A 15,701-nucleotide genomic window follows, 5' to 3' on the forward strand; every position below is an offset into this window, starting at 1 on the left:
AATCATACTTCTTCACACACATGCTACCTTTCTTTCCCATTGATCTAAAGCTCAAGTGCACCATCTTCCATCCCCCTTGAGCTTGGTTAATTGAAAACTATACAAACAGTTGAATATATCAACTGAACACCATTGATTTTTATCAAGAGCAGATAATTAAGTAGTGGGTAAAGAATTATACCTCATCAACCAAACACATTGTTTATGCAGTTGTGATCAAATTCTTTGTGAAACATTAAAATGAATTATCGCCAAGCTCTTTTGTTATCCTGCCATTGATAGAAGATATGAATGAAAAACACCTGAGTTAGCCATTAATTTCAAATGTTCTCTTATTTTTTATGAGCAAACGAAAAAAAGTATTCCAATTGAAAAAATTTATGCAATTACTTATAATGTAAACTTCTGGGATGTGTTGGATTTTGAGAAAGTCCTCCGCGTTGGGATTTTTGCATCTTTCTATTAGATCTGAGCAATTTGTTAATGTAAGGCTTTTAAGGGAGGTGAGGTCCTTGATTGCTTTGGGAAATGATTTGATGCCATTACAATAATCTATCACCAAGGATTGAAGAGATGATAAGGAACTCATCCATTGTGGTAGACCTTCTAAATTATGACAATAATAAATAGAGAGGTCCTGAAGGGAGGTCAAGTGTTTCATCCCCTTGGGCGAGCTTTTTATTTTTTGGAGAGAATAAATATTTAGTTTACGGAGGGAATGAAAGGATTTCCATGGCTCTTCGTCATCTTCATTCATGCACAATTGTTCGTTGTTGCTCAACTTCAACTCCTGCAAGGAAGTGAGATACTCCAACCCTGATAGTCTCTTAAGGTACGCACAACTATTAATTTCAAGGGTTAAGAGGGAAGACGCACAGCTTTGTTCTAATGCCTCTAAAAATCTCTCTACCTCCATATCTCCACAATACTGTAGTGTGAGTTCTGTGACATAACTTATGCGTAGTGATTTAAGATTATCCGTAATCATTTCTCTTTGTTTGGTGACGCTCACTTGCGGATACACACAAGTTATTAACAACCCTTCATTGACATTATTCAATTTCAACTTTTCCAAGCTTGGGAAAATTAGATTTGAAGCCAAGTTAGGGCAAGTTTCAATAAGCAATTCAGAGAGACGAGGAAGATCGTGCTCTGGCAAATTTTTTGTGCTATAATAGGGAGCAAATGATGTTAAGTTAGGGCAGTTTTCAATATTTAAAAAAGATAGACAGGGAAATCTCAATCTCATATTTACATTCCCCTTCCACCATCCTATCAGCTCTGACATCTTTCTAATTATTAATGTTTCAAGGGAAGGAAAGAATTCTGCTATTGCTTCTGTATCCACACTGCTGCTAAATTCTTTCTCCATATATTCCACGCTCTCTAAACCGTAAAGAAATAACAACTTCAAATTCAATGATCTGAATGCGAACAAGATAGTGTGGGAGGGAGGCTGTTGACCATGGTATTGTCATACCATGGTACCCTTCCAACTTGAACCTCTTAAGATTGGGAGATGGCTGTAGTTTTATCAACACACCTTCGGGGTTAACACACTCACCTTCAAATTCAATTTTAACCTTGCTTAGATGTTTCATATTGTTCAAATAACCTTCTCCTTCTCCTATGTCACTCAAGCCATTCACATTTTTATAATTTTCTCCTATTTTGATGTGCATGCCTCCTTTTATCTCACTGAAGGTTTGTATCACTTTGAGTTCTCCACATAAATCTTCATTACCCGCCACAAAATACGATAGAACTTTTAGATTTGTCAATTTATCCAAACCTAAAGGCATACCGATCAAAAAACGACAACCTCTTAAATTTAAACACCTAAGGTTTATCAAATTACTAAAATCTTTTGGCAACTCTCTTAGATGTTTACAATGTAAATGTAATGTTTGCAGATTATATAACCTTGTAATTGAATTAGGTATTGCTTCTAAATATTTCAAACCCACGAAAATATATCTCAAAAGCAACAATTTGTCTAGGGAATAAAGAAAAGTAAACTCACGTGAAATCAGCATCAACGATCTTAAAGCAGTCATGTTTTCTATTTCTTTATCTACAAAATCATCAGCAAAGTATGAACGAATTCTAGTACTACTCGATAAATCTTTTCCATATTCATCCCTCTGCACATCTTGAGCAACATCGTGCATTAAGTCATGCATTTTTACAGACGTAATGTTACCCCATTGATCCTTCTTTACATCCTGAAATAAACATCTTCGCAACAAGATCAGAAAGAACTCCTCTGCAGTATCTTCAAGACATTGACCACCATCTAAAGACACAATATATCCTTGTGCCATTCAAAGTTGAATCAACATCTTTTTATCCATCTCATGATCCTTGGGAAATAAGGCACAATAACTAAAAAAACTCTTCTTTGAACGAGTGGTTAACACAATCCTGCTTCCCACTAGACCCATCCTCAAGAATTTCTCCAATTCCTTCCAATTTGCATAATCCTTATTCCATATATCATCAAGAACTAAAAAGTACTTTTTTCCACTAATTTGCTCTTGAAACTTCCTTTGCACTAACTCAAACGAGGATCTATTATCTAGCTTCTCATTAGTAATAAGTAATTCTAAAATTTTACAAAGTATTGTCATCACATCAAATTGTCCCCCATCTTGATCTGAAACACATACCCATAATGACAAAAACCCCTTTTGAATGCTCTCATCTTGAAATACAAGTTGAGCAAGAGCCGTTTTTTCCAATCCACCCACTCCCACAATAGTCAAGAAACAAAATTCATCACTAGCACTAGAATCTAACAGCACATCTAAGATTTCCTTCTTATCAGGATCCCTCTCAATAATATCCTTTACATCAACATAAGAACAAGTTTCATAGTAGGTCCGTGAGTCCGAGTCGGAGAAAACTTGGAGTATGCATAATCCGACTCCAAGTGGAGTTGGACTGAAAAAAAAAGTTCGACTATTATCCGGAGCAAAGTCGGAGTATGTATAATTCGAGCCGAGTGTGACCTATTGCCATCCCTAGCAGCAGCCCACAGTACGCGATTCTGTTTTGATCCGGTTTATTGTGGGCTTTAAACCCTTTTGTCCTAGGTTATTCTAATATGTTTTAGGACTATATAAGGAGTATTAGAACATCATTAGAGCATAGGAGAGGCATATACAAGAGAGTAAAACTAGGGTTCACATCATAAGAGTTCTTCCTCTTTGTATATCCATATTGAAAGAAAGGTTCAATCTTTGCTTTGGGAGATTGTTCTTAAAGCTCTGTAAAGGAGGGAGAGACGGGGAAATGCATTCAATCTCTCATTCCCCTTCCACCATCCTTTTAGCTTAGACATCCACCTAATTTCTAGAGATTCAAGGGAAGGAAAGAACTCTGCTACTTCTTTTGTGTCACTACTACTGTTGTTGCTTATTACTTCCTCCAAATACTCCGCACTATTCAACGTATTAAGAAACAATGATTTTAAGTTGGGCAATTTACGACGGACCGGAAGTTGCTCCATTTTATGACATTGTATGATCTCAATACGAACAAGATGATGTGGCAATACAAAGGAAACTTGTGACGACCATGGTATTGTTGTACCTATGTACCATTGCAAGGCTAACCCCTTAAGATTTGGAGGTAGCTGCAGTTTCACTCACTCCATCCACATTCCCATAAATTTTTCTGATTTTGATATGCAGTTCTCCTTTTATCCCAGTGAAAGCTTGTAATATTTTGAGTACTGCATTTGAATCTCCATAACCAACAACAAAACATGGTAAAACTGCAAGATTTGTCAACTTTTCCGTACTTAAAGGAATACCAATCAACGAACCACAATGAGTTATGTCCAAGTGCCTAAGGTTTATCAAATTACCAATATCTATTGGCAACTCCCTTAGTCTTATACAATGTAGAATCAATGTTTCAAGATTGTATAGTCTTGTAATCGAATCAAGGAGCTGTGACACCAAATTTGCAGACTCCAATTTAATAAACCTTAAAAGCAATAAATTGTCCAAGGAAGAAGGCAAACTTAAACAAGGTGAACACAGGGCCAATGTTTTCTGTTTAACCAGCAAGGTTTTTGTGTTTTTGTATTTATTACTTGTATCTAATTCAACAACTGATGATGGTTATTTATACAGAAGCTAAAAATAACTGTTCCTAAGAAGATCTAGTAACTGCAACATTACACACCACTAATACAAGTAACTGCTCCTAAGAATAACCGTAATGCATAATCTAACACTCCCCCTCAAGTTGGGTCGTAGGGTCACCAACACCCAACTTGCACAAAACTTCTTCAAAAAATTGAGTTCCAACTACCTTTGTAAGAATGTCTGCTAGCTGATCCTTGGACTTCACATGAGGAAGCTTAATTACTTGGGCTTCTAATTTCTCCTTTATAAAATGCCTGTCCACTTCTACATGTTTGGTGCGATCATGTTGAACCGAATTTTCTGAAATATTGATAGCCGCTTGATTATCGCAGTACAGCTCGCAACTCCTTTTAGGAGGGAATCCTAGTTCAGTAAGTAACTTTCTCAGCCACAAGACTTCCGTGATTCCCTTTGCTACACCTCTAAATTCAGCTTCAACACTAGACATGGCCACCACCTTTTGTTTCTTGCTCCTCCACGTGACTAGATTTCCTCCCAAAAAAGTAAAGTAGCCTGAAGTCGACTTTCTATCATCCCTATCACCTGCCCAATCTGCATCTGTATATGCCACAAGGTCAAGATGACCATTCTTCTGATAAAAGACTCCCTTACCAGGACATCCCTTGAGATATCTTAGAATCCTATAAACGGCATCCATATGTTGAACCTGAGGCTTGTGCATGAACCTGCTGACTATTCCTACTGCATATGCAATATCTGGCCTTGTATGAGCTAAGTAGATCAACTTCCCTACCATGCGTTGATATTGCATGCGATCAGCTAACTTTCCTCCTTCGATCATCTGTAGTCCATGGTTCATCATCATTGGTGTCTCGATACGCTTGCAATCCAGCATCCCTGTTTCAGTTAACAGATCTAAAACATACTTCCTTTGGGATATGAAAATTCCTCTGTTCGATCTAAGAACTTCAATCCCTAGGAAGTACTTCAGCCTACCTAGATCTTTCATCTCAAATTCTTGAAATAATTTCCCTTTCAGAATTGCAATTTCGTCTCTATCATCTCCGGTAATGATCATGTCATCGACATAAATTATTAAGCACGTTGTTTTGCCTCCTCTTCGTTTAAGGAACAAGGTGTGATCTGAATTGCTTTGCCTGTAGCCAAATTTCTTCATTGCAGAGGTAAATCTTCCAAACCACGCTCTGGGAGATTGTTTTAACCCATACAGAGCCTTTCTCAATTTGCATCCCTCATTCTCCGAAAACCCTGATGTAAACCCTGGTGGAGCTTCCATGTACACTTCTTCTTGTAGATCTCCATGTAGAAACGCTTTTTTAACATCAAATTGGTGTAGGGGCCAGTCTAAGTTTGCTGCAATGCTGAACAGAACTCGAACTGAATCAAGCTTAGCAACAGGAGAGAATGTTTCTGAGTAGTCAACTCCATATGTCTGAGTGTATCCTTTCTCGAGCTTTGTACCTTTCAATCGTGCCATCTGACTTGTACTTGATCGTGAATACCCATCTGCACCCGGCAACTTTCTTTTCCTTTGGTAGGATGCATTTCTCCCATGTGCCATTCTTGTTAAGAGCATTAATCTCTTCCTCCATCGCCTTTCTCCAATGCACATATACAAGGGCTTCTTCTACTGTTCTTGGGCTCTTGGTTGTATCTAAAGTTACCTTAAATGCTAAGGCACTTTGTGACAAATTTCCTGATTTGGAAGACTTCTCAATAGGATATCTTGAACGTTGTGCTTCATACTCAGGATCATACCTTCTTGGAGGGACCCCTCGAGTGGAGCGAGAAGGTAACATATATGATTCACCACCAACACCTTGGCTATCATGATTCCCTGTTTCAACTGTATCTGTAACAACTTCTTCATTCACATGATCATCACTTATATTATCAGTATTAGTGTTGTCTGGAGCAATAGTACTATCGAGATCTGTATGACTTACCTGATGGTCAGACAGGATTGGTAATGGTAGAGGAGTGGAGAAAACGTCTTGGTGGGGTAACTCTGTAGCATTGCCCACTTGGTCTTTTGGGTCTAAGTTGGACAACCGTGGACTGATTAACCATCTGAGATCGTCACTGTGATTCTCCCCCTGACATCGAAGAGGGTGGTAGTAATATTCGTTCTCAATGAATTCGCAATCCATGGTGGTATAGATCTTTCTAGTCAGGGGGTCATAACACCGATAACCTTTTTGATTCCTCCCATACCCAATAAGGACACATTTGACTGCTCTCGGTTCAAATTTGTTTCTTACTCTTGCTGGACAGTGAACAAAAACTATGCACCAAAAACACGAGGATGTAGAGTATGTGAGGAAGGTAAAGAGAAATAGGTTTGAAGGGTGGCTAGAGGTGTGTGGTATTGAAGGCTCTTTGAGGGAAGTCTATTGGTAAGGTAGTTAGTAGTGGCGATGGCTTCAGGCCATAGATAAGTTGGAGCATGAGAGTCAAGAATAAGCGCACGAGTCATTTCAAGAAGTGTGCGATTTTTCCGTTCGGCCACTCCATTTTGTTGAGGTGTATTGGGACAAGTGGTCTGGTGTATAAGCCCTTTTTGTTTAAAGAACTGTTGCATGTTTGAATTAACATATTCTCCACCATTATCTGTTCTAAACATGCGGGGTTGAGTTTGAAATTGAGTACATATATTATAAAATTCAACAAACACATGAAATACTTCCGATTTGTGCTTGAGGAAGTAAATCCAACTCATCCGAGTGCAATCATCAATAAATGTGACAAAATATGAAAAACCATGTAACCCTATGACGGGTGCAGGACCCCACACATCAGAATGAATCAGCATAAAAGGTAAATCAGCTCTATTCAAACTAGTAGAGTATGAGTGTTTATGACTCATTGCACGAATACAAGTTTCACACTTGAAATCAGTTTTTAGTCCTATAAATTGAGGAAAAAGTTTTTCTAAATACCCTATTGATGGATGCCCCAAACGTCGATGCCATGTCCACAGTTGTCTTTCCTCTGACCCGCGAGCAAGAACAGCTTTGCCTTTTTGAGTCTCCCCTTCCAAGTAGTATAATCCACCTTTTTCAATACCACGCCCAATGACTTTTCCTGTCCGAACATCCTGCACAGTACAACATCCGGGCTCAATGAGAACAGAACAACCAAGATCTCTAGTAAGTTGGCTTACTGACAATAATTTATGCGACAAGTCGGGGACAAATAAACAATTTTTTAAAGTAAGATTTTCTGTAAGAGAAATTGTTCCAGCTCCACTCACTTTAATCCCTTCCCCATTGGCTGTTTTAATAATGGTTTTTATAGGGGTGTCACGAGTCAAAAAATCGTTCGGGTCATACGACATTGTATCGGTGGCTCCACAATCAATTATCCAACCCTTATCAAAATAAGACGAAGTATTAAATGAGGACGAAAAAACAGAAAAAATGTGGGATGAGGAAGATGATGAGCCACGTGACTCTTGGACTTGAAAAAACGAGCCACGTGACCCCCCCTCCTTTAGGGTTTCTGATCCATCTCCTTTAAAAGGAGGTGGGGGGTCTTCCCTTCCTTCACTCCTTTCTCTTCTTCTCACTGTTAGGGCGCCTCCTTTAGGGTTTCTGATACCTTCTTCCTTGCCTGTAACGTTCATGGCTTCACCTGGTTTTTCTCCTTCTTCCATGGTTGTGGATCTCTCTTGGCGCCATCCTACTGCTGCCTTTCCCAGACGAGTTTGATCTGAAAAACGCGCCGTCGGTTTTCTTTCTCCCCTCTTCTTAGAATCCGGCCACCACTCTGGGTACCCCACGAGTTTGAAACATTCGTTCCTTGTATGCCTAGTACCACCACAATAGGTACACTTCAGGTGAGATCTTTCATCCTCCCTCCGGTAAGATTTCCCTTTGACTGAAAAAATCCCTCCGGTGTCTGGTGACTCAAAATCAGATGAGGGGTTTGTCTTCATGATTCCTCGTCTCAGAATCTCCCTTCTGATACTTGCATAGGCCTCCTCCACTGTGGGAAGAGGGTCTAAGAGGAGGATATCTCTTCTATCCTTGTCGTATGTTTCATTGACGCCTCCTAAAAACTGGTATAATCTGTTTTGTTGAGTTATTTGATTATAAATGATGATGTCGCATGGATCCTTCATCGGATTTGGTTGTCTTCTGTCAATTTCTTTCCATAAAACAATCAATTTGCTGTAGTATGTTTCAATGGTGTCTGGCCCTTGTTGGATCTTGTTGGTTTTGACTGTTAAGTCGAAAATTTGCAGGCCATCCCTCCCACTGCTATACAGTGTTTCAATCCCTTGCCACAATGTTTTGGCTGTCGGGAAATCGAGATATTGATTGACTAGATCAGACTCTATATTCTCCAGAATCTATGAGATAACTATTGAATCACTTCTGATCCATTGGTTGTACGCTGGGTCATTTGTGGGTGGAGGATCGTCGATGATGTGATTGAGACGATCCCGTCCACTAATGGCTAAGTGCATCAACCTGGACCATTTTGTGTAATTTTGATTAGTTAATTTCTCTGAGATTAGAAGGGTATGTGTGCTGGTTTCAGTGGATGGTTTGTTGGGGTTTAACTGTTTAAAGAGTTGCAACAACTGCCCCATTGTGACCGGTTGGTCTGGTGCTATGACAGTTCTTGATTCATCTTCCATTGTTGGATTTTAAGGTAGGTTAATTGGTATGTGATGAAGCTGCGAAGAACGATTCAGAATCGTTCTAGCTCTGATACCATGTTTTCTGTTTAACCAGCAAGGTTTTTGTGTTTTTGTATTTATTACTTGTATCTAATTCAACAACTGATGATGGTTATTTATACAGAAGCTAAAAATAACTGTTCCTAAGAAGATCTAGTAACTGCAACATTACACACCACTAATACAAGTAACTGCTCCTAAGAATAACCGTAATGCATAATCTAACAGCCAACGCCCTTAAAGCCATCATGTCCTCCACTAGTTTATCAGTTAAATCCCTAGAAAAGTAAGAACGAATACGAGTATTACACGTTAAGTGTCCTTCATATTCATTATCAACATACACATGACGTATTTTTTCTTCCAATTTTGTTATTCTAGAACTTACAACACAAGTTTCCTCTCCACTCATTTTCAGAGCAAAATCATGCATATCTTACAGACTTAACATACATCATCCTATTTATCCATCTTTACATCCTTAAAGATATAACTGCCAAGCAAAGTCAAAAAGAATTCCTCAGCGGCATCTTCTATAGTTTGACCTCTTAAAAATGGAACTATATAGCCTTGTGCCACCCAAAGACTAATCAACATCTCCTTATCCATTTCAAAATCCTTGGAAAATACCGAAGAATAAGTAAAACAACTTTTTAATAAATATGTAAGATCATAGTAAAAATCACCGAATCCACTAAAACTAGGATCTAAGATGTTTCTCTTTTCATCACTAGCACTAGGATACAACACATCTAAGATGTTTCTCTCTTCATCACTAGTACTAGGACCAAACAGATCTAAGATGTTTCTCTTTACACCACAAGCAAGCACTAGGATCTAATTAAGATGCTTCTCTTTTCATCACTAGCACTAGGATCTAACAGATCTAAGAATATGTTCTTATCCGTACCATCCATCCCCATTATATCCATTGGATCAACAAAACACAATGGTTCTTCCGGCCTCCAAGCAATGGGTGTATAGGATTTAAGCCTTAATATATTACTTCTACAATCTTCAGAAATAGCATCAAACCACTTCCTTATTTTCAGAACTGTATGAGGCATTTGCTTACCCTGACTCGTTGAGAACTTACCACGCTTGTTGCCATCAAACTTATTATTGAACTTAGCCAGAGTGAAGAATTCATGGAACAAATCATCAGCATCATAAACATGAGCCACGAGATTTGAAACATAGCGTCGTTGATCCACTGAAAGGTCGCGCTTGTTCACAGCGTCTAGGAGCACACTTCTGATGAATACGACGGTGTTACTGTATTCTTCAAGCTCGGAATTGAAGCCCATTAACCTACTAATATCGTTGAACAACTCACTCGCAATCACTTCAATGAGTTTCTGAACAATTAAGAGTGCATAACCAGTCATAATGTAATTAAATTTAGGAAAATTAAACAAATGATGTGATATGTGGCGTTTCAAAAGTAAGGAATAAGATAGGCTTGGCTTGGTAAAGAAATTGAGTTATGAGGGATAACAATGACAGCTATAAATAAGCACATAGAAGTTTCCACACTCCACAGTGATACCCTTGGTATTCTTTTTTTGCCAATGCCTTTTACACATCATTATTATACTTATTCTTTTACCTAATTTTTTTATTTTTTATTTTTTATTTTTATATCTATTTTATGTATTGTTTCTAATTTTATGATTAAGAGTCAAGCTTGTATCATAAGATATAAGTTGCGGATTTAGTTTCATTCACTCCTTTCCGTTGCAAAATCCTACCATTCTAAAGATCCATCTTGAGCCGGGAGACTCTTCGGCCCACAATCTTCTTTTTAGATATATGTTGCCTCCATCCTTCCTTTCTGAGACCTTGATCATAGATTTTTTATGTGCAGATATATAAAGTTTCGACATTGAAAGTTGGGTGGCAAATTCATATTTTAGGAACACAATTTTGATGAATTGTATCACAGGTCAGATTAATTTTAATTATATATAGTTACTTTAATTATTTGACTTTACTTTTTATAGTAAATTAAATTAATACTTCCTTCGTTTCATATTAGTTACAATCTTTTTTATGTTATTCAATGCGCTAATTGAATCTTTAATATCTTAAATTATATATAATAAAAAATTATTAAAAATTGGATATTAATGATCATTACATTGAGACGAATCAAACAAAATCTCTTTGACTATATTTTAACTTATAAATTAAAAAATAATTGCAAATTAAATATAATGAATGAAAAGTGTAATAATCTAATGTTGCAATTAAATTGAAAAGAGAAAAAATATGAATTATATTGTTCATCTTCGTGTATAATATAATAATGTCCTTAGCCTTTTGCTTTTTAATCCCACTTACGAGATTTTGTTAGATTGTTTCGCCTTTCACTTTGATGCCAAAGTTCTATAAAGAAAAACTCGGTGCAACCCAAAGGTTAAAGATACTATTGTAATTTTTCAAAAATTTACTCCCTCTATAGAAGGAAATCTTAGATGTGCTGTTAGATTCTAGTGCTAGTGATGAATTTTGTTTCTTGACTATTGTGGGAGTGGGTGGATTGGGAAAAACGGCTCTTGCTCAACTTGTATTTCAAGATGAGAGCATTCAAAAGGGGTTTTTGTCATTATGGGTATGTGTTTCAGATCAAGATGGGGGACAATTTGATGAGATGTCAATACTTTGTAAAATTTTAGAATTACTTACTAATGAGAAGTTAGATGATAGATCCTCGTTTGAGTTAGTGCAAAGGAAGTTTCAAGAGCAAATTAGTGGAAAAAAGTACTTTTTAGTTCTTGATGATATATGGAATGAGGATTATGCAAATTGGAAGGAATTGGAGAAATTCTTGAGGATGGGTCTAGTGGGAAGCAAGATTGTGTTAACCACTCGTTCAGAGAAGAGTTTTTTTAGTTATTGTGCCTTATTTCCCAAGGATCATGACATGGATAAAAAGATGTTGATTCAACTTTGAATGGCACAAGGATATATTGTGTCTTTAGATGGTGGTCAATGTCTTGAAGATACTGTAGAGGAGTTCTTTTTGATCTTGTTGCGAAGATGTTTCTTTCAGGATGTAAAGAAGGATCAATGGGGTAATATTACGTCTGTAAAAATGCATGACTTGATGCACGATGTTGCTCAAGATGTGCAGAGGGATGAATATGGAAAATATTTATCGAGTAGTACTAGAATTCGTTCATACTTTGCTGATGATTTTGTAGATAAAGAAATAGAAAACATGACTGCTTTAAGATCGTTGATGCTGATTTCACGTGAGTTTACTTTTCCTTCCCTAGACAAATTGTTGCTTTTGAGATATATTTTCGTGGGTTTGAAATATTTAGAAGCAATCCCTAATTCAATTACAAGGTTATATAATCTGCAAACATTACATTTACATTGTAAACATTTAAGAGAGTTGCCAAAAGATTTTAGTGATTTGATAAACCTTAGGTGTTTGGATTTAAGAGGTTGTCGTTTTTAGATCGGTATGCCTTTAGGTTTGGATAAATTGACAAATCTGAAATTTCTATCGTATTTTGTGGCAGGTAATGAAGATTTATGTGGAGAACTCAAAGTGATACAAACCTTCAGTGAGATAAAAGGAGGGCATGCACATCAAAATAGGAGAAAATTATAGAAATGTGAATGGCTTGAGTGACATAGGAGAAGGAGAAGGTTATTTGAACAATATGAAACATCTAAGCAAGGTTAAAATTGAATTTGAAGGTGAGTGTGTTAACCCTCCCACATTATCTAGTTCGCATTCAGATCATAGATTGTCTTAAGTTGAGGCAGCTTCCAGTGCTCAGTAAATTACCTCATTTGAAGTTGTTATTTCTTTACGGTTTAGAGAGCGTAGAATATATGGAGAAAGAATTTAGCAGCAGTGTGGATACAAAAGCAATAGCAGAATTCTTTCCTTCCCTTGAAACATTAATAATTAGAAAGATGTCAGAGCTGAAAGGATGGTGGAAGGGGAATGTAAAGGATATGAGATTGAGATTTCCCTGTCTATCTTTTTTAGATATTGAAAACTGCCCTAACTTAACATCAATTGCTCCCTATTATAGCACAAAAAATTTGCCAGAGCACGATCTTCCTCGTCTCTCTGAATTGCTTATCGAAACTTGCCCTAACTTGGCTTCAAATCTAATTTTCCCAAGCTTGGAAAAGTTGAAATTGAATAATGTCAATGAAGGGTTGTTAATAACTTGTGTGTATCCGCAAGTGAGCGTCACCAAACAAAGAGAAATGATTACGGATAATCTTAAATCACTACGCATAAGTTATGTCACAGAACTCACACTACATTATTGTGGAGATATGGAGGTAGAGAGATTTTTAGAGGCATTAGTACAGAGTTGTGCATCTTCCCTCTTAACCCTTGAAATTAATAGTTGTGCGTACCTTAAGAGACAATCAGGGTTGGAGTATCTCACTTCCTTGCAGGAGTTGAAATTGAGCAACAGCGAACAATTGTGCATGAATGAAGATGACGAAGACCCATGGAAATCCTTTCATTCCCTCCGTAAACTAAATATTTATTCTCTCCAAAAAATAAAAAGTTTGCCCAAGGGGATAAAGCACTTGACCTCCCTGCAGGACCTCTCTATTTATTATTGTCATAATTTAGAAGGTCTACCACAATGGATGGGTTCCTTATCATCTCTTCAATCCTTGGTGATAGATTATACATCAAATCATTTCCCAAAGCAATCAAGGACCTCACCTCCCTTAAAAGCCTTACATTAACAAATTGCTCAGATCTAATAGAAAGATGCGAAAATCCCAACGGCGAGGACTTTCTCAAAATCCAACACATCCTAGATGTTTACATTATAAGTAATTGCATAAATTTTTTCAATTGGAATACTCTTTTTCGTTTGCTCATAAAAAATAAGAGAACATTTGAAACTAATGGCTAACTCAGGTGTTTTTCATTCATATCTTCTATCAAAGGCAGGATAACAAAAGAGCTTGGTGATAATACATTTTAATGTTTCACAAAGAATTTGATCACAACTGCATAAACAATGTGTTTGGTTGATGAGGTATAATTCTTTACCCACTACTTAATTATCTGCTCTTGATAAAAATCAATGGTGTTCAGTTGATATATTCATGTGTTTGTATAGTTTTCAATTAACCAAGCTCAAAGGGGATGGAAGATGGTGCACTTGAGCTTTAGATCAATGGGAAAGAAGGGTAGTATGTGTGTGAAGAAGTATGATTGAAGCATCATAGAACTCAACCGATGCAGCCACTGGGGCGCTCGTATGAGCACCCAACCCTGGTGGAATGTTCGTGTTATGCTATCTTCTGTTATGTGTATGTGCTTGCTGAAACGAGTTTTTGTGCTCGTTCGAGCACACTTGCTCTGTTATTTGTATGGATTGAATTTCCCAAATTTCTTGTTTAACTATATATATATATATATATATATATATATATATATATATATATATATATATATATATATATATGTATATATATATATATATATGTATATATATATATATATGTATATATATATATATATATATATATATATATATATATATATATATATATATATATATATACATATATATATATATATATATACATATATATATATATATATACATATATATATATATATATATATATACATATATATATATATATATATATATATATATATATATATATATATATATATATATATATATATATATATATATATATATATATATATATATATATATATATATATATACTTATGTAATGTATCTACTAACATTTGAGAGGCATTCATGAAAGTATTTGAGAGCCACAAAGAACTAGAGTTTAGTAAGTGTCATTATCTTGGAATCTTATATTTGTTAGAGACATCCATATAACAGAATGCAAACATGCGGAACTAAATCAGACAAAACAAATTGACTGTTTACGAAGTTCGCCACTAATGGCTAATTTCTGTCTAAAGTCATATATCTACTAAGATTTCAATCTTCGTATCTCATAATTATTTCACTTCACTCATGAGTCTATTACACATTAAGTGAAAGTTACATTTATCCCTTAAAGTAACTAAGAAGAAATTACACTTATCTTCCTAACACCTAGGTAGACAACACGTTACCAAATGAAACAAGACCTTGTGAAAATAAACAAATAATATAATAACACTTAACTTAGACTAACTAAGCCAAAACTCAAAATTGAATATGATATGTGAATGATTCTGATGACTTTTAAATTAAGTTCTTCGACTGATCTTTTGATTCTAGATAATAGGTTCATAACTCTAGTTTAATTTCATTTTGAACAGAACCAATCTACTATTCTTTGTTTCCAGATAGTAAGAGTAAGAGTAAAAGTGTCCTTGAACTAACAAACATACTCTATAAGCTAAAAAAAAAGGTATCCTAAGCAATTGTAATAATAGGGCTCATTGATGCTTCTAGTATAATAGAATGCTATATCCCACATACAATATCATACTCAATTTAATGAAATTCTTATTTGATCGTAAAGAGGATCTTTTATATTAATCCTTAAAGTGATCATTCATAATTTTAAAGTGATCACTAACCTTAAAGTGATCGAGTCAATATCATATTAAGTTGTGAGCCATTTTTTAATTAATGATAAGATTATCTTTATTTAAGGAAAATGCAATTATATTGGTGATTATTACTTTATTAATAATGTATTGTATTACAATGTGTGATTATAATTGATTTCAATTTTATGGGAAATCATTGTTAATTTAATGATAAGCTCTCGACAAATGTTTAGTATGTCTAATGTCATGGGATTGAGATGTTGAAAACAGATTCAGTCGATAATTACTTATAGACATTGTATAACCAAATCAGACTATGACTCCACATAAAAAAAAA

The 15,701-nt window shown here is 35.8% G+C and overlaps 2 protein-coding genes across 2 annotated transcripts; one reads left to right on the top strand and one right to left on the bottom strand.

Annotated features, from left to right (window-relative positions):
• Window positions 1–245: 245 nt before the first annotated feature.
• LOC130804767 (disease resistance protein RGA2-like) lies at window positions 246–2,324 on the bottom strand. The gene is made up of 3 exons (XM_057669347.1): window positions 1,481–2,324; window positions 404–1,386; window positions 246–269 (listed from the first exon to the last, which is right to left on the bottom strand). Exons 1-3 carry the CDS (start codon window positions 2,322–2,324, stop codon window positions 246–248), a joined length of 1,851 nt encoding a protein of 616 aa, XP_057525330.1.
• A 9,458-nt stretch (window positions 2,325–11,782) lies between these two features.
• LOC130804804 (disease resistance protein RGA2-like) lies at window positions 11,783–13,566 on the top strand. Its single transcript, XM_057669410.1, has 4 exons — window positions 11,783–12,212; window positions 12,312–12,359; window positions 12,478–12,540; window positions 12,665–13,566. The coding sequence occupies exons 1-4, from the start codon at window positions 11,783–11,785 to the stop codon at window positions 13,564–13,566; spliced, it is 1,443 nt and encodes a 480-aa protein (XP_057525393.1).
• Window positions 13,567–15,701: the final 2,135 nt, after the last annotated feature.

The sequence above is a fragment of the Amaranthus tricolor genome, chromosome 2 (genome assembly GCF_026212465.1).
Source record: "Amaranthus tricolor cultivar Red isolate AtriRed21 chromosome 2, ASM2621246v1, whole genome shotgun sequence".
NCBI classification, from domain to species: domain Eukaryota; kingdom Viridiplantae; phylum Streptophyta; class Magnoliopsida; order Caryophyllales; family Amaranthaceae; genus Amaranthus; species Amaranthus tricolor.

Bases quoted from the DNA above. Each gene is read 5' to 3' on its own strand.
- LOC130804767 (XM_057669347.1), bottom strand. From the start codon at position 2,324: ATGGCACAAGGATATATTGTGTCTTTAGATGGTGGTCAATGTCTTGAA. The intron at 1,387-1,480 runs GTATGACAATAC...TTTACGGTTTAG, and splicing joins CAAGTTGGAAGGGTACCATG to AGAGCGTGGAATATATGGAG. The intron at 270-403 runs GTTTACATTATA...TATCAATGGCAG, and splicing joins AAATCCAACACATCCCAGAA to GATAACAAAAGAGCTTGGCG.
- LOC130804804 (XM_057669410.1), top strand. From the start codon at position 11,783: ATGGCACAAGGATATATTGTGTCTTTAGATGGTGGTCAATGTCTTGAA. The intron at 12,213-12,311 runs GTAAACATTTAA...GTATGCCTTTAG, and splicing joins GCAAACATTACATTTACATT to GTTTGGATAAATTGACAAAT. The intron at 12,360-12,477 runs GTAATGAAGATT...TGAGTGACATAG, and splicing joins TCTATCGTATTTTGTGGCAG to GAGAAGGAGAAGGTTATTTG.